The sequence below is a fragment of the Nymphaea colorata genome, chromosome 9 (assembly GCF_008831285.2).
Source record: "Nymphaea colorata isolate Beijing-Zhang1983 chromosome 9, ASM883128v2, whole genome shotgun sequence".
Taxonomy (NCBI): Eukaryota; Viridiplantae; Streptophyta; class Magnoliopsida; order Nymphaeales; family Nymphaeaceae; genus Nymphaea; species Nymphaea colorata.
Window position 1 is genome coordinate 18,612,469 of NC_045146.1, and position 27,292 is coordinate 18,639,760.

Below are 27,292 nucleotides of genomic sequence, written 5' to 3' on the forward strand. Positions count from 1 at the left end.
TATCTCGTCTCGGACACAGCATGGTACTTTATAGCACGACGAAGTGTATGTGACGGTCCCATCTCAGGCACCTGTTTCCATTATCTATCTTGCACCGGTGGGAGTCATAAGAAACAATGAAACAGAAGTAGTTAACGATTCAAAGAATGCTCTTTGCTTTTCTCATGTCTCTCTCTCTATTTGGTGTTAATGTAATGTTAAATTACTGGATTGACCCTTAAAATCTCAACTCATGACACTGCTATGAACTACAGAAAGGTAGGGTAGAACTTTTCAATGAGGTTAGCGATGGTACAATAAGTTCAGTTGTAGGCAGATGCCAGTGAAGCAATCAAAGAAAGCCAACTCCAGGAATTGAAGAAAAAAGCTCAAGTGCAGGTGTCTGCTACATCCTCGAGAAAAAGTCATGCGCTTCGTAGTATCGGTCCAAAATCACATTAAAGAGAGGGTGAATAGGCTCCAGCAAATTGGAAAATGGGCCCAACACACTGGTTGGTTTTGGTGAATCTCCGACGGCCTTGGACTCGCTATGCTGACATACAGAAAGACCACTTAGACAATAGCAAGTATGGTAATAGTCTCTATGTTTTCCTGGCTTGTCCTTGAATCCACCTTCCAAAACCTGCGCTTCACAAAACTTGAGAATTACTGCCATATAACTAATCCTTGCACATGATTATGCAACCATAATCCTCCATGTATGTTCTGTTACAAAGGAAATCAAGAAAACAGGCAAATGGGACCTTCAATTCCATATGAAATGCCACATGAATGTCAACTTCAGCTTTTCGGAAAAAGCTAAAAGGCAATATACTTTCACAGGGGAAACGTTGTCTTGGTTTTGATATGCAGCTAGATACATTGTGATAAACAGAAAAAAATTACCTGAGAACATAAAAGTATGTAATGCTGTAGGGCGAACGGATCAAACAAAGGTCCAGACTCGGCTACCCCATCAAGGAAAGAAAATCCAGTATCTGTTCAAGTCTTTACGATGATTAATTTAGATGCCAACAAGATCTTTGCAGTGTAAATAAACACGAGATTTTTTTTCAAGGAATGAACGTGCATATGGAAAATTGATATGCTTCATGAAGATATTGTGAAGACATTCAAGCTAACAGATCTCTATCTGTGATGAATAATTTCAGAGACGGGTATCAAATTACTCATAAAATGCATCTATGTAGACACTCCATTGGAAGAAAGACCTTTTCCTTCTTTGGAGAGATTTAAATCGGTAATGAAGGTGCTCTCTGAAGATTGTCTGGTTGAACCTAAAAATGACATCTTCAGTTGCTTATCAATAAGTAACGATATTTTCTGAAGAAGTGCAAGAGCTCCCCCCTATTAAAAGAAAGCATCAGTGAGAAACTTTTAAGACCATGACGCACTTAAAACACTCCAAAAAAGAACGAAAAAGTACCTGCCAAAAGGAGTAACAACCATCCACTAACTTGTTTGCTCGACCTTGAAAACCACCTTCTATTTCTCCCTGACGAAACACCACCCAGTCCTGTTTGAAAACGTTCCTAGAAGTTATTTAAGAAACAGAATCAACCATATCTTCTAAAATACTCGTATAAGAAACTATGCAGCATTTAAGTGTGTGGATATGTGCTAGGCAACTGTGGAACCATGGTTTCTGACAGTAACACCTCTCTTTAAATGTGTGTTTGTGCATTCGGGCTTACAATAGTATAATTAGAGGTTCACAGCTTCAACAAGTACTAGAGACATAGCGAATTAATGAAACCCATGTCCCATACATCACATCTGAACATATCAATAAGGATATTTTTCATTTCGGTTTTGATTATTGTTTGAGCTCCTCCTGTGCAATTCTCGCACCTATGTCACATGGATGCAAATGTAAAAAGTGAGGCATGATGTGATATACATAATCACAGTAAGATAACAGAGTTCTCCAAAACTATGACTTGGAGATCCATATATACATCACCCAGTTCACTCATGAAGGTTGTCTCATTCATCTTGATGGACGGTTGAGAGAGAAATAAGAATAAAAAATGATGGACATTTTTATCATCTAATATTATCTCACACATTTTTCTCCATATTTATCTCTCAACCATCCATCATGATGGATTGGACGGCTTCATGAATGAGCTGGGCAACTAAGCCACCATTCACTCACTCGAATGTTATATGAACAATAAAAACAACTACCAAAGTTATAAAATGATGTTTACTCCCTGTAACACAAGCACTTTGCGACATTACCTATACAATAAAAATGTCATTACGGGGTCAGCGACTCTCACCAAATGTGCATCATAACATAATAGAAACAATTTCTTACCAAAAGCCGAGGCAAGTCCAGACAGTCAACCTCATTAATCAGCATTAATGTTGCCAACCCACAAAACGTGTACCTTCACATTGAACAAGATTTGGCAACAAAAGATTGTATAACACAAACTAAGAAACAAATCTGAAAAGTCATAAATACAACATTCTAAAACAAAGAAAATATCTATTTAACTGCCAGAAGTGAAGAAATATACCCGCCATGAGCTTCTGAACCAGGCTCCCCTGCAATTCCCCCTTCATATGTTTGGCAACTACAACGAACATCAGTATAGTCAACATAGGAGGAACCATAAAATAATGAGAATGTTTCTCTGTCCAGGGCCCTATTGTGCTGCTAGTCTATGTGGTTTCAACGTTGTGCATACGTATACGATGAAGAAAGCTGATTATATCAGAAGCATTTAATGAAATCACATATAAGAGATTACATTTCCAATGGCACAACTTGGGCATCATCATGTAAGTATATCCGATCATAAACATGTGAATATCTGCACGAAGTTCAAGTTCTGCCACAATATTATATTTACTTTACATGTACATGTTGATAATGCCTCAAGAATGGTATTATATCACCTAAGAGTCCATGTGCATCACCTGCATTCTCAAGTTACTCAGCTGCAATATCAGTGACCAACAAGTCCTAACATGCTAACTGCAACAACATAGAGATAGTACTACTCCTTAATGATAATGGTGGACCTGCAACACTAGACGAGATACACGCAATGTTCATGATACGAGTGAACTATTTGACCATGAAAGGAAAAGGTCCAGTAGATCCAAAACATTTCATCAAACACCTGAGGGTGAGATTAAAAATGTTTTTATCCAACCTTGTCACAAAGTGAAACATAAAGAAGAAACTGGTCAGTGAGGGCAACCCATCTACCTTAGTACAAGATAACAAGTAACAACCTAGCATGAGCACGTGCATGCAAGAGAGATTCTGAGGAGTACATGAAAGGTAGCAAGAGAGATTCTGAGGAGTACATGAAAGGTAGCACTAGAGCTTATGCATGTGTGCAACAGAAAGCCTGAGGAAAACATGACAGGTAGCATCCTATTGTCTACAAGTACATGCAAGACAGAACCTGAGGACAACATGACAAGTTGCATCATAATGCATGTACGTAAATGCAGGAGAGAACCTGCGGAACAGCATCCTAGCATGTGTACATGCATGTGAGAGAGAGTGTTTGTGTGTAGGTGTGTGAGAGAGAGAGAGATCTTTAAGCCCTTTAGTCAGGCCCCATTTTTAAGTCCCAGTAAAAATCTTAATTGCTCGTTTCTCTTTCAATCTGACTTTGTAGATTGGTTTGTGTGAGACTTCACCCTAATCAACACTCACGCACACTAACTCTCGGTGAAAGCCCAGCCTTCACTTAGAAACAGGGAAATTTCATTCTCTATTAGGGCTTTAATCCCTGCTCAGCTTTATACAAGCACTAAGTGGGTTGGGTTAGGCTCTCTAATTACCTTCCCCGACCCGTGTACTGGGTCCATTTACCGACCCACTAACCCACTCCCTAAGACTTTGTAACTTCGCGCTGATTCACTAGAGCAGATGAAAGCAAACGACTCAGCTCAGAACCGACGCCTAACAGTTTGACACTGCTTATCTATTAAGGAGCACAATTTAGATTAAATTTATTACTGTATTTTTTCACAGTCAAATGTGAATACGATCTAACATATTAAGAAATTTTGAAGTATAGAAGGTCCTTTGTGATTGTCTATCATGCACACTCATATTATTATGCCTAAAATTACACTCTAGAAGAAGCAAAACCTATTGTAGTACAAGATAAACACATTCAAAATGTGGTACGTGATAACTAAATATCCTCACAAGCAAGCCAAGGTGGCAGCCCCATAGCTGACACTTGAAACCTAGCCTTGAAACTTAAATAAATAAAACATATGAAAAACAGAAAAAGTACTTCAATGAAAAGCAAGAGAAAGGAGAGAGATGTTAACATTGTAAAACTAGTGTTTCAACTTTCACGCAGTAATATGCATTAAGCATACTCAATATTGCCAGCAATTCAGAAGGCATGAGCAAACCATTCAGCTGCTGTTGCAAATATCACCCTATTAAAGACAAAGTTACAAGATGCTAGATTACATCGCATGGTAACACGTACTCGCTGTCAGGAAAATAGACATGCTAGATTTCATGCCATGAAAGTGTATACCCAGGAATTTTTAACCAATATAAATATGAGACAACATAACAGACCTTGATATGTAAGATCCAACATTTTCAACCAATCCATGGTTCAATATGTTCAGAATACTGGCCACCTGCATAAGCACCACCCCCCCCACCAAAAAACAAAAAAAACTGAGTAGCAGAGAAAAGCACAAGAAAGAAATTGTAAATAACCGCCACAAAATCTTCCCTTCTTTATAAAATAAGTAAAATGCTAGGTAGCATCAAATTATGGTGGTATCCTATGAAGAAAGATCCAGAAAACAATCTGAAGTATGGCCACATACGTAGAGTTACTTCAGTTAATTAAACTAAATTTATGGTTTTGCCTACAACAGCAAGGTGAACTCAAAAGAACATAGAAAAACTTTTGGGATAGATAAGTAACAAAAGAGTTCTTACAGATATTGCGGTATAGCAAGCTCTGACATCCATTTCACCAGCTTCATGCATTCTGGTGGGAAAAAGTGGAGTCAGTTAAAGCATGGAATGTATTACAATCACACGCAGCCATGCTTACAATACTTTGGAATCTACGTATGCATCCAAACTGTACATAATACAAAAAAAGGATTAGAGTATGCACTACACTGCAGATGAAGGATGATAAAAGTGAACCTAGAAACACAAGATGACATCTTTTATTGACATAACAACCATGTTATGAACACAAATATCTGAAGAACATTTGCACCTAAAAAAAATAGAAGAGATATATTTGAACTGTCAAAGTAAGGTTTTCCACTTTCTTTTATTTCGTGCATGAGTGGAGTAGAAAATGTAAAGAAGAAGCCATTCAGTGAAATGGTTTTGTTGAGAGGAATAAGTATTATTTTGTGTAGTTAGTTGCAATTTATCAAAGTTTTAATATTTCATGAATATGCTGTAATAAGGTGGATTTTCTGTAATTTCTTACTAATCTCTATTTAAGTAGAGATTAGAGTTAATGGAGTTTGATTTTCAGTTCTCTCTTCAATACATTCTAACATGGTATCAGAGCCATTCACGTCTGAGAGGCTGTGACACCACTTGGAAGTTGGAACCCTTGCTTTTTTCTTCTTCTTCGTTCTCTTCCTCCTCTCCACTTCCTTCCTTTATTTCTGATTCACGTGAGTAGTGGGATTTTGGTGTAAAAAATATGACACAGTGATCAAACTTTCTGGTGGCTCTATTCACAATGGATGGACATGGTATTTACATTGTTGTGAAGATCAGAAATCATGAACTGCTTTTCTGTCCGCTTGGTAGAAGTCATAGGGTATTATTTTTTCTTTCTTATTTCCTTTGAGGGCTTATTTTGTAATTTCTTTTAGTTGACCCTGACCCTTCTTAACATGGGATTAGGGCTAATGACGTGATACTTTCTTTCTCTCAATCTTTTGTTTTTCCTTTCACACAGCTGCACCAGTGTAAGTTGAAACAGCTTTGAATGGTTTGAAACAAACCCCCGTGCTTAGTTTCAGATGTTGTTAGAGGTAATGTCTTCTTTTGGTTTTCACAAATTTGCAAACGGCCACTCACTCTTCACTAAGAAGACAAAACTCTGGAGTGGTCATTATGGTGGTATATGCAGACCAAAAATATTAGTAGGGAGTAGTGTGCAAGATATTTCAGATACAAAAGCACACCTTTAGAAGCACGTTGTTACCAAAGATCTTGGACCACTAAGATATTTTTTGGGTATTGAGGTAGCTAGAACAGACGTAAAGGGATTGTTTTATCCCAATGTAAATATATGCTAGACTTGTTGAACAAACAGGTATGTTGGATGCTAAACCTGCCAATTTTCAATGGATCCTCAGATACAGTTGTTTGAGAGGCAGTCTGAATCAGTTGATAGCAAAAGTTATCAATCATTGTTAGCAAGTTACAATATGGGACCGTTACCATGGCAGACATTTCTCTAGTAGTAAGTAAGATAATCAGTTTGTGAACAAGCCTACTGAATTACACTAGGATGCAGCTATGATGATTCACAGATATTTGAAGCCTTCTCCAAAAGAAGGAGTATTACTTAAGAAGAATTCCTCTCTTGATGTTGTAGGATACACTGATGCAAACTATTTCAGATCAGTTGAAGATACAAAATCCACCACTTGAACTTGTGTCTTTGTAGGAGGAAACCTAGTCACATGGAGAAGTAAGCAGTTTTTGCTAGATGGAGTGCAGAGTCGGAATACAGAGGTTAGTTCAAACTGTTGCAGGATGTGGGTAAAATCCGTACTGATTGACTTGAATTCTAAAGTCTCTGTTACCATGGTGATTAAGTGTGATAACAAAACTACTTCATATATTGGTAACAACTCAGTGTTTCATGAGAGGATTAAACAACATCGAGCTTGATTGTCTTTACATTCAGGACATGATGCAATGAGGACATATATTTATAGTTTGTGTATCCTCAGAAGACCAAGTGGTGGATATCTTCACCAAACCAGTCCTTAGTTCTACATTCTTGAAATGTTGTGACAAGCTTAGCATGATAGATATCTATGCTCCAGCTTGAGGGGGACCGTCGGGAGGAATATTTATTATTTTGGCTAGTTAATTGCAAGTTATCAGAGTTTTAATATTTCTTGAATATGCTCCAATAAGGTGGATTTCTAATTTCTTACTAATCTCTATTTAAGTAGAGATTAGGGTTAATGGAGTTTGATGTTTGGTTCTCTCGTCAATACATTCCAACAGCTTTAATTGAAGATACGATTTTATGTGACACACCAATGTAGTGGGATATCCCTCCTAAACCAAAAGTCTTTACATTTCCACACTGCTTTTTGCACAAGCTGGTTATCAAGATCCTAACTGTAGGTTTTTACTCTTAACTTGTTACAATTTGTTCATACATATTTGATCTGAACTTATGGATAAATTTGTGAATGCATATTCATATCTAATTGTTTCTTTAATGTCCTTAATTCTTTTATTATTTGCCATAAGGGCATTCCTTTTCATTTCAGATTCACTGCATAATTGGAGCAGTTACTTCAATGTTTGTATCTGACTACAAATATGAGATTTGGAATGAAAATAACCAAGTATGAACATGTTTGCCCTTAGACATGTTGAACACCTTTGACCAATGTTTTTGAGGTCACTAGGATCAACCATCTTGTAAGTTCAGGGCATTTTGGTCATGAGAATAAATAAGAATCACTTTCTCTCATTATTATCAAATATTTTAATTAGTGATTATTAATTTTATAGACCTGATAAATTTTGAAAGAAAATTTAAGTTAACCAACTAAAATTTATCTCCTTGTTAGAAAATGACAATTTTTGCTTCCAAGTTATGCCTGATTATGCCCTTAAATACCTTCTTGTTACCTTATTCTTCCATGATGTGTGACATGAAACCAGGGGATAGTGTAAGTATTCGGCACCTAAGTGGAGCGAACGGCATCTAAGTGGCGCGAAGCAGGTAAGTTAGCAGATGATGGGGACATAAAACATTATCAAAGTCAAATTTAAGTCATGACACCAGACCTGAAGCCCCCAGATGGATCTTTCATCCTCATAAGGAACATGTGCATTTTTTCCCTGCAGCAGTGTGAACCAAATCAGAGTTGAACCTTACACATAACCATTAGAGGATAAAGGAAATTAGTACCGGTTTATTGATGAAAGAGCGCTAATGCCTCCCAAGGTAATAAGTGAATTTACAGCTGCGTAAGTTGTTGCAAGGTGTGGCATCTAAAGAATCAAATAACATTTAGTGCTCCAACGAAGAAAAGGAAAAGTGAAAAAGTGCCAGCCAAAAGAAAATATCAAAAGAACAAAGAAAAAACCAAACATCTTGCAGCATTTTTAATGTCCAATTGAGAATACCGGTGAACACAATTTCATCACAAAAACAAATGTCAGAACTAATCATAAGTATGAGATGAATGAAAGTCATCTTGCAACTGATACAAAACCCTTTTGTTCAAATCAGATAACATAAATGTAAATGCTGAAGATTCTTGTTCCCTGCTTTGTATTAGACTAGTGATTCTAAGGTATCTAACACCTTGTCATTGACTTGCAACTTTGACTACACAAGGTCTGACAGATTCCAATCTGCTTTGTAGCCTGCTTATATTTGGCCCCCCAAAGGCCTTCAAATTAGGATTAAAGATAGCAACTGGGCTTGCATATATAGATTCATCATTCTTTTCAATTCCTTTTTGTCTGGTTCTACTCTAAAGTCATTCCCATGCATAGGATGTTACAAGCTACACCACCATGAGACATTGGCTTAATACCAACTGTAATTATCTCTAGCCAAACCTGACTAAGCTACTAGCCTGGTAAATGCCAGTCTGGCCATACTGCTTCATTGCACACCTAGAGGGTTATGACCTAAGATAGTAATTAAGCTCAGGTATGTATAATAACTGTTCTTTTCAAATTTGTTCAATGTGAAATTGTTCCCAATCCATTCCACATGTGATGTTACAATAGTTGAATTTATCTTCCACTTTCACCATTAGAACAAAGGTTTAATAAAAAATTGCATCAGGACAGATCAAATAGGATAACATTCAACCTTTCTGGAGACTTGATAAAAAGAAGTTGGTTATGTGGAGTCTTTGCCTTCATGCACAAGGTCCACGTTAAGTTTAAAATACGTTACTTGTTTTTAATACTATGAACCAACTTGACGTAACAATACTAGTTGGAGTATATAGGCAATTTTCTTATTATGGTGGAAACATAAGCTTCATCATGTGAATGTTGCCACCTTCCAATAATTATTGATGATATTTTAGTCAAAAAGGTGGCAAAGAGGTAGATTGTACGCCTGTCCTACACTGCAAAAAAGACTTGAGAAGCAGAATATGGACCCCTGAAAAAACAAATAGGTAAATACACTTCATCTTAGCCAACCAAAGAAATAAAAAGCCTTGACAACTAAATAACCTACCTGACCAGGGCCGCCACCATAGCCACCATCAACATCCTGCAGCATTAAAATGTTGATTTATTGAAAACAACAGACTCGTATATGCTTCCACAATCTAAGCCACCATAATGACTTAGTGCATAACATACATTTTCTTATAACTCATAACCCAAACTTCATGATCGTAGCCTAACCAAAGAGCTTAACATGAAAATGAATCCTCTTCACATAACCAATAGAAGAAAATATAGTAGAACACTCAGAAATGGTGACTTAAAAGTAAAAAAACGTACATTATTAAAACATTAACTTCATTGAGCTCTAGCACAGCTGAATGCCCTTGTATGCAATTATAAATGTTTATTTTCCTTCTTTCATCATTGCAGTTTTCAACACTTTTTTGCTTTTTACATGTGTTTCTATTGACAACATTATTAACTGAACATGTCCCTTTCATATGTTAGCTGAACAAGTCCTTCCTCTCATCTTTTTTTGGTCATCTTTTTTCATTTTTGAACTATTTCAGGTTTCAAAATTTTCCCTGTATTTACCAAAACAAATTCCCATGGAGATATTTAATTGCTTGGACACATAGCCAAGACCATTATTTCTTACTATCAGGAACAATATCAAACTTATGTCTCAATGGAACAATACCGACCAGGGGCTTTCCCTGGTATAAAAAAGAAAATATATTCTTTTGAATGCATGAAAGAAACATGGAAAAAAAAATCAAAGTGTATGTAAATTCAAAAGACATGCAATTCCTTGTAGTTTCTATCCTCACCTTAAACTTCCATATCAAGAAACCCAAGGGCATAGGGTCAGGGAACATTTTCGAAACTGATAGGTGATTACTGTATCTAAGGATACTCAAAAGAAATCATCAAGAATTTCCTGTTTGAAATAAATTCATAAAAAGAAGCATATAAATCACCAGATGCAAGCTTGGACAACTGTGTCACAAGTGTGCAGGTGCAGGTATGCACGTATATGTGTATATATATGTATAAGTATAAAAAAAATATTTGCGAACAAAGCCTTAAGTATAATAACCATCAATCAAAATTAACTACCACAGGTATGCTACAGCATGTACCCAACCTGGATGCAGCAACCCATTTGCCACTTTCATGTACGATATATTATATATATATAAATATATATATATATATATATATATCGATATAAAAAGAGAGTAAGAGACCAATAAGATTATTGCTTATGCATACACAGATTGCTCAGCAGATCTAGACAAGGAAAGACGTTTCAGGCTACTATATGTTTCTTGCAAATAACATGATATCTTGGAGGAGTAAAAGCAAAAGGTTGTTGCAAGATGAAGTGCTGAAGCAAAATACAGGTCCATAGCTAGCAGTGGATACTAGGCCAGTGCTGCCTGATTCAATTTGGATGGATCGGGTTAAATCCCACTTATAAAGAAAACTTTGTTTCCATCCATTTTTCAAGAAAAACTTTTCCTCTCTACTATCATTTAATTTCTAATTATTTTTTTAAACTTAATAATCTTCACGATATGCAACAGACTCGATATATATCTAAACACAATGCCGGCAGTCTGAACAATTTCCTAATTACCCCTAATTTGGGCCCCTGGCCCAGCCCATTAAGTAGATAAGCCAAGCCATTCCTGGGTTTTGATGGGCTTAAGGGTCGAAATCTAACCCAAGCCTGGCCTGTTGTCTCATATATGACCGCAGCTACAGTTGAAGCTATGTGAGGCAACTTCTAAATGACGAGAAGTTATCTCCATATCGCTATTGTCATATGATAATTAAAGTGCTACAGACACTGATTTCAATCCTATCCAACATAGCTCCACAAGGCATATTGGAATAGATCACCATTTTATCATACAAAAGATTGAAGATAGAGAAATTGCTTCTCAGTCTGTTTGAACTGAGAATCAAGTGGCTAACTTATTTAAAAAGGGGTTGACAAAATATAGTTTTTGGTTTCTAGAAGACAAAGTGTCCATGATTCATGAAACAAGTACAACTTGAGAGAGGTTGTTAAGACAAATGTCTTGGACTTGATCTAATCTAAATTCAAATCCACATGTCATCCAGATCTACAACTCCTTACGTGCTGAGGGTTGTATTTTATTTATGAGGGTATCTTGATCGATGCATTTTTTTAAAGGCTGTACATATTTGAATTAGAACTAGGCATATCTCATGTGTGACAGACAAAACCTTTGCAGCATCTTTATTTTGTTCTCTCTTTCTCCTTTTCCTTTGTGTTGTGAAACACCAGAGGCCGCCAAATCTTTCACTCTAGACCTCATATTCAAAGATGTCATAAACTAAGAATTCTACAAAAACAGAAATACACATGCATAGGCACACACAATCATAAAATTCTAAATAGGAAAACAAGTAATTGCTGTCCCTACACAACCTGACAACGAGAAATAAAGTCAATTGCACGCTGCTCAAGTTCAGAATCAACATATTCCCCCAAAAGAGCAGCTGAGTGAAGAATCCAATAGCACAACCATGGGCGACTGCAAAGAAGCCATACCAGCACATCATCCTCTTATTAGATCTGGTAAAAGAAAATAAGAAAGATGAAAAATAACAAATGTAACTTAATTTTTCTAGTAAAATAATAAATTTCATCAACAGGTCTTCCTGATGCTGCTTCAGGCATGACAAGAGAATGTGCATAATATGCTGAACCATGCAGGAATTAGCTAGTGACACATTTACATTTCAGGTCCTCATACAATCTCGATGGTTCTATGACTTGAGGGTAAGTTTGATCAACAGGCATAAATATTATACATATGTTTTCTTGATAATGGAATTCCTTGCCAGATGCCATCCATACCCTTGAATATGCCCAGTCATGCATAAAAAGGTCAACGAATTGACAACTAGACGTCCAGTATCTGACCAAGATCAATCATGATTATCTGCATCTAGGCAGATTAGGCACATGCATCTCTTTGTTTAGCAAGTCAACAGCCTAGGTTGTCCCAAGTTCAAAAGAGAATAGAAAAAAGAAAAAAGCAGCAGCCTCCAGCCTGATGTAAATGAAATAATACAATGGAGTGCTGCATTATAATGACCTCATATATTTGACCTAATTATGTTTGGAAAAAAACACAATGGAATTTAACATCATGTAAAGGCAAAAACACCTGAGACACCATTTCTATATTGGTAGAAACAGAATGGTTCATCCCTTACAGTTGAATTACTACATAACAAAGAGGGATGTCTGTCTAGAAGACCTCCTGAACTGGACCTGACCAGATGATCACAAATCATGCACAAGTGATATGTAAGATGAAGAATCTCGTGTGTGAGCATCTGTTTGCTGTTGGTCCTTTGTTTCCACCAAGGGCTGCATGTGTATCAAAAGAAGGACAAGCACGTGGGTGCTTCCTTTTCCAGATGAAAACTCAACGCCTGTGTTGTATAATAAAGGTATATATGTCATCAAAGTTGAAAAACTCACAGACTTTGTCTTCTAATAACGGTATATATCCCATCAAAGTTGAAACTTTCTTGCAGCTATGAATTTCCAGGAGGAGCAAATGAAACAAACTCCTATTTGTTGAATTAGTCTGAGGCCAATTCTCTCCTTGAGATACATGGGTTGTTATGTATTCGAAAAAAGTTAGCAACTTCTTTTGGAGGCAACATAGTTCACCAAAATGGTCGAGGGGTGGAAAGCATGTACTGGATCCACTAGGTTACTGTAACAGGCTTGTAAGCAAGAAAAAAAATGCCAAAACAATTGCAGGAGAAATACTGTCTGCCCTTTTTAGTCATGTATTTGAAATATCGCAAGTTCGCAACAGCATTGGTGTGTCAAAAACTAATGACACCTTCATATGTAATCTCCCAGTCGTTGGCCTCAACCATCTCCAATTTTGACCAAACTGTGAAAATTGATATGCTCTGAGACCACCATAACATCATGCTGCTCCAGTTTGCCTTCTTCCTTTCCAGAAACGTTCAACATGACTCAAATCCAAACAACATCGACCTCACTTTTTCCAAAAATAGGCCAGAGAACACGACTTGTTTAAATAACAAGAAACAAGTTAGAGCCTAAATATTTAAAAGTTGGAGCACACATATGTTTATAAAATGCTGAGCTTCTACTGACAGCCAATTAATATAAATTGTAATTTATTCAGGAACCATTAAGATTCAAAAGCCGTCTTTGCCCAGGCTTCAAATTGTAGGAGAGAACAGGATGTGCTTTGTGCCAAACAGGGGCAGACCAAATTGATGACAGGTTGGGCTCTTATCCAACTTGACTTAAAATTATGCACTAGAAAGTAGAAACCATTCAATTTTCTGACCTAGAGACTCATGCTCACCCGAGAGAGGGAAGAAGAGAGCAAAAAGGTCGTTTTGTGGTACTGTCACATAAAATTTCAGCCCCATTCAAGAACCTAAAAATTTACATAGCAGGTATGTTTTAATTTGGTAAACCTACTTTTCAATTTTAGAGGTCACTTTTCTTTTGTATATCTCTGTTATTGGAGTCCACCCTGTAAAAACTCTATGTTTGACACTGGTGCCAAATCAATTCAACAGAATTACGATCTTGACTGAACTCCATCAACAAAAAAAAGATACTTAGCTTCATTCTTGTGTAACCTTATTGCAATGAGGTATATATCTCCTTCTGATTCTTAATGAATCTGCTTCAACTTAAAGAAGGAGAAAATATCTATCACAGAAGATGCAAATAAGGAAAGTACAAGGATGCCTCTCCAGCCCATGTATTTAACAAGATAACAAAAATAGGAAACTAATGGTTTTTTGCAACATGACAATAAGCGGAAAGGAGAAAAGGAAATCATAAAATACTTTGCATCCAAGACACAATAGCTAGGTCCAAGTTGTCTAAAACCCGCCATCAGAAATTCGATGTGCTTGTCATTCCAAAGCTCCAACCTGCAGGACCAAGAAATCAAAGTACGTTGAAGAGGTTGTTGCCTTTCTTCCTGACAAGAAACAACAGTACCACTACCATGTCCAACTACGGAAACAATGAAAAATGTTTATTTCCTTTCCACCTCAACTACCGGGCAAGCAGGTGCAGCAACTTTGTTCCTAGTCTCTGACTGTGCTCTAGCCAAACATTTAAGGTATGAAGGCAAACATTCAACACTAGGCCTTCAAAAACAAAAGTAATATATATATATATATATATATATATATATATATATATATATGAAACCCAAAAAGATAATTAGTCAAATAAAGATGAAGTTGAACTTCACAGTAAGATTTTAAAAAAAAAAAGTGTTGCATTGAAACGTGTGTGACTTCATGCATCAGTTTAGATTTCATTTTGGAGGGGTGAAAAAGATAGATAACATGTGAATTAGTCAGATCTTTCAAAAACATGAAATCAGCCAAAATCAGGGTGTGTTTTGCTTAATTCAGCTGAAATTCAGTAGGTTGGTCATAGTTTGCATAGATGCCCAATTTTCCTGGAAACAGCCATAAGATTTATGAGGCCATCAAACAAACACATTGACAGGCCACAAGCTTTTCAAAACATTTACATATTTCCATCGATCAACTTCATTCTAACCTCCATGTCACTGGAGGTAAAGTTTGAAAAGTTTGATTTAATTTGTTCAAATGAATCATTTCAAACCATAGTCATAAATATCATTATCAGTTATTAGTCAATGAGATTCTTCTGAGGTATTTATAGACAAAGTAGTTTCTTTTCTCAGATAAATCTTGAAAATTCAAAAAATAAAAATATATAGAGTACAATGAAAAAAGTCTGAGATTATGAGATTCTTCACTAATTAATTCTTACAAAAAAGTTGATGATGATTCAAAACACGTCTAAAATTTTTAAAACAAAACAAAAAAAATGGAAAACGTATACATAAAATGCATATAAAAAAGGATTAAAAAAAAGATACATTGGAATATTTATTCTTAGGTGACAGTTTGAAAACATTTTTCATATTTTCCGGACAAAAAACATGTCACTCTGTTTTAACGTTGCAATATTTCAAAATATATCAATGTTTGTGATGACATATCAAACACACCAGAGTATTTGAATGTGCATCTTATGTTCACAAAATACCAATTCTCCTGTATCATAACTATCAATCATATTGATAATAGAGGCTTTTTTGGTGATTTAAGCAAATTACTGAACACTAAACAAGATAAACTGATTTAAGCAAATTACTGAACAAAAACCAGATAAAATTAACTAGCAAGACTTTAACGCTCAAACATAAATTTCAGTACCAAATATGGCATCTAATAGGGCATGTTTATTTGCATCTAAATATGCTCATGAAATTGAAAGCTGAATGAAGATCAAGTTACAGATTTAAGAATGGTTTTGCATGCACATCAATCTGAAGTCTAAACCTACAAGCATAGAAAATCGAAACTTCTGACAAATTCAAAGTCCTATCATGTTTGAAAGCCTGGTCCATGTTCACATGAACAGCAAGGAAGAAAGAGTTTTTTCAATTTAAAGGATGACACAACTAATCAATCTTTCTCCTCTTCCACCAATACAAAGTTCAACTCTAATTGAAAGTCTAGATGATTATGGTGAGTGCAACTTACATTAAGGATTTTGTATGTGGGGATACATCAGTCAATACGCTTAAAATTTGTGATACCCTCTCTTCGACCTTCAACTGCTCCTCCTGACTAACTGTTAACCTGAATTTGTAAAGGAAAAAAGTGGTGTAGTGAGAATGTGAACTGAACCACAAAGCTAAAGAGAGAGAAATTTTACAGCTTCTAAAGCAACATGCACCAACAAATTTAATACAAAATTTACAAGCATGATTGATGTTAGGTAAAAAAGTAGTCATCAAGTAGTAGCAATTTCAAGATTAACAACTCAGGGATGACAAGCTGGTGTAGCTATTCAATTACCACTGTCCTTGGATTTTGGCACATGTGCATGTAAATGGACCTATCGGTTCTAGTTGGAAGGTGTCCAAGAAAAAAGTATCACTGTATTTACTAAAAGCAGTAGTTGGTAGCCTTTTGAGTCAGCATTGTTTTCTGGTTTTCTGCTTTGGATAAATTCCACTCGAATTCACTATTGAGAACCTCAGATATTACTCGTCATACTAGTATCTCTGCTTTCGTGTCTCCATCAAGGGCTTACAGTAACAATCTTTCTCACAGTGATTAAAAAAAAAACCTGCTTTCTTTTTCGAAAATCCGCTGTTCCAATTCATATTTACTTGTCCATATCCCATAACCCATTATCGGCTTTTCTTGTTCGCTCGCCACATCCTTTTTCATTCATTAGTAACTAATGTGTTATTTTTATCATATTTTGTCTTTGTAACTATTCTACACTTAGAAATCAAAATCTTGTACATGACACCCCTACTTTACAAAGGCCAATTGTAATTTAATGCATTGACTCTCTTAATTCGATTTTGAACTGGAAAAACCAGAGCCGGGAGGTAGGTAGATCACGGGCGTCGACTTCCGTAAGGGAGTGACTTCCAGGTAAGGATACGTCAAGCAGCATAATTTAGAGAGAAATCCCATCCACTTCATGAATATGAAATGGGCAGCGCTTCGTGGCAAAGAGCTCAATAGTGTAGCAACTTAGGGATCTTACAATCCTAGGAGATGATCAATGAGAAGTGGGTACAGATCGTGGAGCATGATTGCTTTCTCATTCAAAGTAAATGATTCGGGACGATTAAAGGCAGCAAAGAGCATCATACTATGGAAAAATTACAGGACACTACGTGAAGTATCAAGCGGAGGAGATCGATGGGTAGCCCGCTTTACCTCTGGAGGTGGACCTCCTTCACGCCCTCCATCTGATTCTAAAGCCTCTATCTTTGCGGAACCACCTGAAGAAGATCCTTCGCCTGCAGCCGCACACTAGTAACGGGAAAGGAGTGATGAGGGACTTTGGCCGGGAATGAATCGGGAGATAGGGAGCAGCAGCAGAGGCGGAAAAGGCTCAAACAAAGGAGTGTGTTTTCTTTGACATAAGTCTTTATCTTTTGTTTATTTTTTACTTTAATTATACTGAGGGAATTTTTCATGTAAAAAAAAAAACTATTTTTATGAAACTTTAACCAAGTCACTTTTTTCATACAAACTGTCGAATAAAAAATTGACATAATCTTCCCTTAACTGAAAAAAAAAGATAAAACTTTAGTCAATATAATTTAATAGCAGAGTGTATTATTAAAGAAATAGGAAGTGTATTTTTAGAAAATTAGTAAGCCGAAAACTTCTCAAACACAAATGATATGGTACCGTTATTTGACTATTTTCATTTTACTTGATAGCTTGCCATTAATCGTCCTTGGCAAAAAGGGTAGGTGTTATCTAAAAAATCTTTTATGCAGGCCAATTCCCTTCTTATTTAAGTGCTTGTAAAAAAATTTATAAATGAAATTAATTAAACTATTAATCTCAAATTTATCATAAAATTTAATCTTTTTTTACATTTTTTACTTAACATCTTAAAATATGTTTTTTTACTATATATATGTAATATATATGAAAATTTAAGGGCGACTCTAGCTTTTTAGAATCACCCAACCATTTTTAATTATGGTCATTCCATTTAATATGATGGATGAAAAACATAAAGAAAAAAAAAAAAAAGTGGTGGATATTTTTATCATTTAAAAATGATTTATACCTTCTTTTATTTTTTTCTCAATCATTAGTATGTTTTAGATAATCAGTCCTTATTAGATGGCATGTGGTACTTTATATGTATATATATGCAGGAAAATTGAATGGTGTCTTTAGAGTCACCAAGTCATCATTTATGATAGTCTGATCTAACATGATACATGATTAAGAGAAAAACAATGACAAAAGGCTGATTTTAGTTTCCATTTTTTTTTCTTTGTTTTGTATCTTAATCATCCATTTATATGCTTTAGATGAGTAGTCTGGTAACCAAAGTCAATGTATATATACATAATCATCTTCACTTATATATATATAATAAATGTTATAATTCAGTTATATATATATATATATATATATATATATATATATATATATATCATGTGTTGTCTCTAAAAGCCATAGTCTTAATTTGTCGTGTTGTTGGGCCTACGATTTTTTCCCACTTCATTAGGGCGTAGCCAAGAATGTGTGGGCAGTTGCCCACAGAGTCTTATAAATTTTATTTAATTTTAAATCGGTGGTCTCCAACAATTACTTTACTCATGCACTGTGTGCCCCTCAATCATTTGTCTAGTGTCTCCATTTATTGTATCCAAGTGAGTGCCAATGCCATTGGCCAAAAATTTCCTATTTAATTTCTCTCATTTTCTATTATTTTCTGCTAAGAACCAGTATTTGTTAAAAGTTCCACAGTTTTTAAAATGCTACTTTTGCATCGCAAGACTTGTCTTGCTAATGTGATATCATCATCGATCTTCATTTCTTATGTCAATGGAAGTTTGATAAAATTGGTGCTTCTGGCATCATTTGTGCCAAATCAATGACTGGTGCACAATTTAATTACCAGTTCAAGGCGATATCCACCAAACTCCACAGCATGATCTCATGGCCTCAAATTTTCCTTTTCACAATTGATATATTTCATATATGCCTCTCAGGGTTATTAAAAGTTTTACATTGGCCGTTAATAGATAACTAAATGAGCCCATGTGAATATTTTTTAAAAATGTTTATTTTTTATTGCTAAGAGAAAAATTACGGGACTGACGCTGGTTAGGAACTATGATCGCTCTTTGTCTTTGTCTCTATTCTTGTAGTTAGGGGACTTTTTGTTCTCAAATTTTGTTATATATTTTCATTTTATGGGCTCTTTTTCACTTTCTCTCTTACTTCCCCCTCTTTTTGTAACGACTTGGATCCACTTTCATACCAAGCTCAAATTCCTGGATATTAACTTCCTTAACAACTTTCATTTTTGCCATAAAAAGGCTAAGAATTAGCTACTTAGCCGGCCCCTTGTAGTATCTCAATATTCTTCTCAATCTTAAATACATTGCTAACTTTTTAAATGAAACATTAATTTCCATGACTTTTAAGGCACATACGTCTGTGCCTTTAAATAGTGCTATGATACCAATGTATGCTATGATACCAATGTAATGACTCCACTTACTTTCACAGTGAGTTAATGCTTATCATTTGATGGATCTCAATCTACCTCCTAACAATTTTGATTATTGTCCCAAACAGTTAGAAACTATGACAGTAAAGTGCTTTATAAATCCCTTAAAATTCTTTTCAATCTTAAAAGCATAATTAAATGCTTTTGTAACAATGTATTATGTTTTTTTTCTCTGCCTTTGTTTAGGGGGTATTATGGTCTTTTGGAAACAACTTGGCTTCAATATTTTTTTAAGGTTAGGTTGATTCCATTAAGTGTGCTTTATAAAGATCTTGTACCTAATTGCTTATATATATATATATATATATATATATAAGATATATATAGAGAGAGAGAGAGAAAAGAAGGCAACCCTAACCCCATCCCTAAATAATTAAGAACACCCAAATGTTTCATAGATCTACTCAAAAGATTAAATTCATAAACACTTAGTTCTAGTGTTTCAGGAATTTACTTCAATTTTTAATATAAATTTATAAAACATTAAACTAGTGTTTTAACTACCAAATGGCCCTTAATTTATACTTCTTCATCTATGTCTCAATGCCATCGTGAAAGAGTGCCCATGACCATTCCGCTTCTCTCGGGAAAAAAGGGTGAGAATTTTCCTCAGGATTTTGTAGAGTTAACTCAGCCAACATTCACGTTTGGGTCCGGATGACTTGTGCAATGTGGACAAGGATGGCAACCCTAGAAACAAGTTTACGAACGAGGATGGTCTCCTGTATTGAACAGCTGAAATTGATTAGATTGGATGGCCTTACCCTTCAAAGTGTCCATTTGGGCATGATCTCTTCTCCTAATCATTCGAACTTGCATCCAACCATTAAGCATAGTTCTCTGTCTGGCCAGTCGATCGGCGGCCACCAATCATCCACCTCTCACTTAACCCTAGGAACCAGTAATCTGACTGATAAAAAGGAACCAAAGCCATTTTTGAGGAACAGTCAAACACGGAAGTCGATCGACCAATACGAGTGTACTAGGCATTCTGGGGACGGAGGAAAACTTGTCTTGGATAAGTTGTGAGGCATCTATAGCAAAGGTCCTCCATAATATTCTGCTCTCCACGCGTGCTGATCAGGTTTTGAAGGAGAATTGTTGTGGTAAGAAGGAAACGCTGGGATATTGTGAGAGGGCCAAAACGATCGTCAACCACCATCAGGATTCAGCAAGGAGGGTGGTACAAGCAAGTTGAGAAAGGGAAAGAGAGAAGAGATCGAGGGAGAAGGCAGCATGGTGGCAGTTGTTATTGGAGGTGCAGCAGCCGGTACCTGGTCTCCTCTGTCTGTTGTGGGATACCATTCTTGTGGTGGCAGTGGCGCTAGCTGCGGCGGCGGATCCGTGGCAAAGGGGGAGCTGCGCACTGTCGGTGCGGGGACGTTCTGGAATTGGAAGGAGAGAAGGTTGCACGGCAGTGGTTCTGCGAGGAGACGATCGAGGTGCCGTTGCAGCTCTGCTTCAGAGTGGGACTGGAACGCGTGGAACCGCCATTTCTCTGAAATTGACCAAACGGAGAGCTACTCCTCCCTTCTCAAGGTACAAAGGCATCTCCCTCGTCATTCTCTTTGTCTGCCTGACTCCAGGAATACGACTATTCTCTGTTGCGGTAAATTTGCAAACCTTGGTGATGCCTGTCTTCCTTTTTCTATCATCATGACCCATCTTTCTATCATAACAATGGAGAGCATGAGAAATTCGGAATAGGTACTCAGGTCGCTTAGAGATTTTAAAGTTGTAAAACAAGTAAAGGATAAGCCTCGAGGGCTGTTGAAAGTTCAGTTGGTTTGGACGTGCTTAGTAAGTTAGTAAAGCTATTTGCAACAAGTGTAGTTTTTTTTCTAAAGGTGGTGGTTTTAAAGTTAAATAGAAGAATGAAAGCTTTAACAAGTCAAAATAACTTGAATAACATGCACTTTTGCAGTTTCAACTTGAGGATGCCATCGAGAAGGAGGACTTTCAGGAAGCTGCAAAACTGAAAAAGGCAATTGCTGAAGCGCAATCAAAGGATACTGTTTCCGAAATCATGTCTCAATTGAAGGTGATACAATGAACCTACAAAATTTTCCTTTATGTTGGTGTTTTTTAGCTAAGATGTGATTCAACTGCAGAAAGCTGTAGATGAAGAACGGTACCATGATGCTGCCAAAATTTCTAATCTCACCGGCAGTGGGCTGGTAATGTTCGAACTAGAAATATCAGTAATACTTCTGCCATCTTACCACCACCTAGAATATGTTAGTGTTGACATGATGTTGTACGGACTTTTAATAACTATATTAAACCCCTCCTCTAAGATTTATAACTTCGTTGGTTGCCTGGAAGAATACAAGCTACTAGTTGGGGTTTTAAAATTTTGACGACCCAACTCTGATTATTTGCTCTACTCATATATAAACTGGTGCTTCTTTCTTTGTGCTGATGCATGAACTTTTTGACCAGTAAAGTATCAGCCTCTGGTACTTAGCTGCTGAGTTGGACAGGAAAACTGTTAATATAAGTTCATTAGCAATAGCATGCTTTGGTACAGTTTTATAGGATGAAAACTGTGTCCATGCTTCAGAAAAATCTCAAGACTTGGTTATCGTTTTGAAACGTGCCTTTATTACAAACATACTACAAGTTTTCTATCCGTGAGTTTTATTATTTTCATCTAGTAGCATATATGAACTCATTATGCATTTTATAATAATTGAAGTAGTTTTAAATGTGATTGTTGCTTCCTTTTTTTATGCAGTTAGGTTGGTGGTTTGGTTTATCGAAGGATCCTGATGATCCGTTTGGCAGAATTGTGCAAATAACCCCTGCTTTAGGGAGATTTTTGGCGAGGAGCTACAATCCAAGGTAATTTTGAAATCCAGTGCCTAAATGAAGATTAGTAGTCAAAGTTTCTTAGTGGTGGTTTTCATTTATGCCAGACAATTACTGTCGGGATCTCCTGGCAGACCACTGTTTGAAATATTTGTCATCAAAGATGCCGAGCAGAGATACATCAAGCAGGTAATCTTCATCATAAACCAAAAGGCAACATAGAATTAGCAATTATACATATATTTATTTGGTGGCACAAGACTTTCTTTCCCTTTCTGTTTATCTTCTGTGTTCTTTTTTACCCTTTGTACTTTATAGTGCTAGAGGTCCATATTTTGATGGTAACTGTATGTATGTAGGTGGTAGTCTTGCAGCAGGCATGTAAAGGAAATATGGCCAGCTCTGTGGTTCCAACACCAAAAGCACTTGATGGTGCATCAGTATCCGATTCTCAAAAGTTACCCAAAGAAGATACACTACTGAATGAATATGGTGCTGAAAAAAGTGAAGAGAAGAAAGTAAACACTGTAGATATCACAGAAGAAGCACTAAGTAATGTTATTGAGTTCCTCAAGGATCGTATACCAGATTTAAAAGTAAAAGTTATGAAAGTCAGCGTACCAGATGAAGTCAAGGACGACGGCAACTTTCTTGAACAGCTAATGGAAGATGATGTTGAGACTACCATTGAAGCTGAAATTTCTGAAGATGAGACTGAGAATTTAGATGATATCCAGAATGAAAGTGTGTCTGATGGAAGTGATACGGATGCAGAAGAAGATGGGGAGGATATTAATGTGAAGCTTGTTATTGGTGGGGTTCTTCAGAACCAGAAAGAAGAATCTGGTTCTAAGGCTCCTGTACGAGTTCCAGCAAACATTGAAAATATGGAGAAGGATTCCTTCTTATTAAATATTTCTGGGAATACCACGGATAATGGTGTGACTGCACCACCTAAACTTAAAGTTGCTGCTGTTGCAGCTCAGGCAGCTTCAGACCTTATGCCTGTTGATGTTGCCAAGGCACTTTGGGGTGGGGGTAAAGCTCCTCTAAAGGTAACATTATTTGCTACTAAATGTTGGAACTTTTGTTGTCTATTTGAATGAAATGAGGAGATTGTCCTCTTCAAAATGGTGATAGCATGCATCATCCATTCTGAAGATAATCTTTTATCTACGGAATATGTCAGTTGGAATCATGAGAGTTCCATTTTGTCATGTACTTTGCTATATTAGTAATGGACTGCCCTGTGCTTCTCTGATGTAAGGAGATCACAAGTGAAATTCTACATGAGAATAATATTTATTTGTCAAGCTTGCAGAATTTAGTATGAACAAATTGAAAAGTTTGTGTGTGGATTATTTGCAAGCTTTGCTTTTTCTTTTTTTGATGCTTGGACATGTTATTTCTGTATTTATTAAATAGTTGTTCTTTATTTTCCTGGTGTTTGACGGAGATATATCACTATTTTCACCTGAAATGCGTTTTGATTTGGAAATATCTTTGTTATTCCATGCAGGTATACTTTGACCTTTATTGATTAACCATTATTTCCTGTTTCTATTTTTCTTATAGGTGTCTAAGGGCCTCAAAGAGATTGTCAAGCTTGCAGTAGCACAGGCTCAGAAATGGAATAAACTACCAAGTAGCACTATTTTTCAACGCTTAGTCCCAAGCAGCGATAGCTTAGATCCTTTTGATGGTATATTTGCAAACTCTAAGTTGTTTGTCACATAAATAATTTGTAGGGCAATCTGTTCGGTTTCCTAAATTATATGGCATGTTGATTCAAGGACAGGACTATATATTGGAGCTTTCGGTCCATATGGTTCTGAGGTGGTGCAATTGAAGCGTAAATATGGCCACTGGCACAGTACTGGAGAACTTGAGAACGGTTCCAGCGTAGAATTTTTTGAGTATGTTGAAGCTGTAAAGCTTACCGGTGATCTCAATGTTCCTGCTGGCCAGGTACATAGTGTCTATTGTTTGTAAGTGTCGAACATGTCCCTAGAAAGTCATGTCACAATTAATGAATGGTCGCGAACATGGAGACTTAATATGTAATTGTCAGATCCAGTGGATTCCATGTTATTAAGGAATGCCTGCAAACTTGGAGCCTGGAGGTTCACTGCATTCGGGTCAGATCCACTGGATTCCATGTTGAAAGGCAGCCGTCATGGTTTTGATCACAACTAGTACCTATAGTACCATTTATGCACCATTGTGGCATACCTTTAAATCTGAAGCTCATTATTATACATTGGGATTGTTCAAACAGGTCACTTTTCGTGCTAAGATTGGGAAAGGAAACCGTCTACCAAACCAAGGGAATTATCCAGAGGAAATTGGGGTGGTAATGTTCTATGCTTTGATATTTGCCCTTTTGACTTTTTAGTTTCAGAAAATCTCGAGTAATTTGACATAAATTAAATTCTGAATAGTGTAATAAATCCATGCTTATACTTTGATTAAAATGATGATGACATTTTCAACCAATAATTAACTTCTCTTTCTTTCCATGTTACTTATCTGTGTATTTTATTTGCTTTTGCAAATTGATGATACCTAGTCTTCCTTGATTTATAACCAACTAACATCTTCATCACCAACTTTACCGGTTAAGATGCTCAGTGAGTCTCTTTGACCTCATGTCCTGACTAATGTTTCCTAAAACCAACCTCATCTGCCATTTGATACCTTTGTCACAAATATTTCCGATTTTGTCCAGAAGAGTTCAGAAAACTGGGGAAATACAGGAAAATGGTAAAATGAGAAAAATTGAGGTAGTTTGAAAAAACAAACACCAAAATGAAAATGTCACGTTTTAACACCGTTTTTCTTGTTCTTTTCAAACAATTTAGACAAAATATTTTTAACATATTGTTAATATATTTTTATTTTTTTCATAATTTAATAATTATGTGGATTTTAGTCAACGATTTTGTAAAAAGAATAATTGAAAACTCGTTTTTTATATTTTTTAAAATTATTTCTAATTTTCTGAATTCTCTAGATTTTCCTGAGAAAAAAAACTTTAGACTTCCTGTTTACCTGAGAAAAACTTCATGGATGAAATGCTAGTACGTTGTCTTTTGTAATTTGTAGCTGCGACATCACTATACATGTAGACTCTGATTGCTTTCGAGCCCAAGTTGATAGACTTCGCGTCTCAAGAAATTGCCTTTATTTTATCGGTGGGTGTCATGCATCTAAAAAGAGAGACTGATCCTCCTCCAATTTCGGCATGTACAGGATTGGACATTATATGAAATTGGCCCAACATCAATATTTTTGAAATGCCTCTTGGCCATGGATTTCGTATTTCATCTAGTTCTCCCTGCTTTTCTTACCCTGGCACAAGAACTGTGGGGTCATGATTCTCTGGGCCTCTACACCAACTTTAGTGTTTACTAGTCTAACTTCTGCTGAAGAGAATTTGTATGAAAGATGTGACTTCTTGTAATCCTATTTGCACCCTCTGTAATTGGGCAGAACTATATGAAGTGCACCAGAGTCAAGTTGGCTCATGTCTTTCCAAAGTCTACAGTTCGTCTAATGTAAATAATGTATTCGGCACATCTTTTCTTAACTTGTCTGCACTTTGCAGGTTGCAAGATACAGAGGGCAGGGAAGAATAGCAGAGCCTGGGTTCAAGAATCCTCAATGGGTTGACGGTGAACTACTATTACTTAGTGGCAAGGTAGGAGTTTGGGAACACAAGTTTTGGAATTTTGGAGAAAACTATTTATTCTGAAATTTTATGGTACCCATTTGGGAAAAGCGTGGATTATTGTTCACTTACAGAATCAAGTAAATTGCAGCATGTTTTTTTTTTGGATTGTGGATACCGAAAACAAGAACATAATTATAGTATTGAATCAGGTGGATCTGGCTAGTTCAAGTTGAGTTCTCAAATGTCTAACACGTTGGTGTTCTTTCTTTGCCAGGGAATGGGACATCTGAGAGGTGCAAAACTTGGTTTTCTCTATGTTGTTCCAGAGCAGAGCTTCCTGGTTCTGTTTGACCAGTTAAAACTGCCAGAATAACTACAACTTGGAAAAAAAGAAAGCTTTTCGGGCTATACATGGGATACCTTTTATGGTGAAACTGAAGATGCTTTTAAGCTTTTCCAGGCCAGAAAAATTGCAATTACCACAATGACCAGGTTCAAGCTGTGAGCAGCTCCTGCTTATATCAAGGAATACTTTGTGGCCGTGGCAATGGGAAACATCAAGCTCACTGCTCAGCCTTGTGACAATCCTGAATACGTAGCCCCACTGTACGTGTGGCTGTTCACATCTGTAGGGTGTGACCTAAAGAGCTTTGGTCTCTCGAAAGGCAGGATCACGAGATATGGTGGTTCCGTTTTGTTAAATACTACTCTTCAGATGAGAAAAGTTGAAAAATTCTTTCCCATTAGCAAGTGCTCTCTCTCTAAAGTATACGTGCATATACTGTTGCCAGCTAAATGGCTGTCGAGAATATCTGCTATTGCAGTCTACCTCTGGTCGTCAAGTTTTACTGTTTCTTCAACACGCGAAGTGCTTCCCAGGATGGGGAATTTAGTAATTTACAAATCTCATTAGCGGTTAACCGTTGGCTTGGTAAACTTTCAAAATAACAACCACCTTGAAGTCCTATAAAAAAGGCTATCTAGATCATGCTCATAGAACCAAATTTCTTAAAACGCCAACAAGAAAAAAACCTCGTATGTAGGACTATCCAAATCCTTCGGTGCTCAAAACACCAATCATTGGGTTAATCTGTTCTGCCTCATGTAACTCAACTGGCATATACGGTAATGATTTCTTTATTAGCCAAATGCAGGTCAGGTCATCGGTGTTAGTCAATTTAAAACACCAAAAGAGCTGCATGCTTTCTAGTCTTTTCCAGTGCAGAACGGCAGATAC

The 27,292-nt window shown here is 36.5% G+C and overlaps 2 protein-coding genes across 3 annotated transcripts; one reads left to right on the forward strand and one right to left on the reverse strand.

The window, feature by feature from the left end:
- Positions 1-119: 119 nt before the first annotated feature.
- On the reverse strand, positions 120-17,432 carry LOC116260174 (protein farnesyltransferase subunit beta). Its single transcript, XM_031638306.2, has 15 exons — positions 17,240-17,432; positions 16,040-16,138; positions 14,291-14,377; positions 11,856-11,961; positions 9,456-9,491; positions 8,160-8,242; positions 8,036-8,089; positions 4,952-5,003; positions 4,577-4,641; positions 2,529-2,585; positions 2,324-2,396; positions 1,427-1,516; positions 1,212-1,347; positions 886-977; positions 120-622 (listed from the first exon to the last, which is right to left on the reverse strand). Exons 1-15 carry the CDS (start codon positions 17,269-17,271, stop codon positions 386-388), a joined length of 1,299 nt encoding a protein of 432 aa, XP_031494166.1. The 5' UTR covers positions 17,272-17,432; the 3' UTR covers positions 120-385.
- A 2,998-nt stretch (positions 17,433-20,430) lies between these two features.
- Positions 20,431-26,801, forward strand: LOC116261205 (protein EXECUTER 2, chloroplastic). 2 transcript variants are annotated; one of them, XM_031639848.2, is made up of 11 exons: positions 20,449-21,110; positions 21,496-21,612; positions 21,683-21,748; positions 22,309-22,415; positions 22,490-22,571; positions 22,742-23,437; positions 23,958-24,084; positions 24,181-24,350; positions 24,661-24,735; positions 25,990-26,082; positions 26,330-26,801. In XM_031639848.2, the coding sequence occupies exons 1-11, from the start codon at positions 20,808-20,810 to the stop codon at positions 26,426-26,428; spliced, it is 1,935 nt and encodes a 644-aa protein (XP_031495708.1). In that variant the 5' UTR covers positions 20,449-20,807; the 3' UTR covers positions 26,429-26,801. The 2 variants fall into 2 exon arrangements, 1 of the variants encoding a protein (XP_031495708.1); XR_004174252.2 differs by lacking the exons at positions 25,990-26,082; positions 26,330-26,801 and having other exon boundaries at positions 20,431-21,110; positions 24,176-24,350.
- The last annotated feature ends 491 nt before the right edge of the window (positions 26,802-27,292 follow it).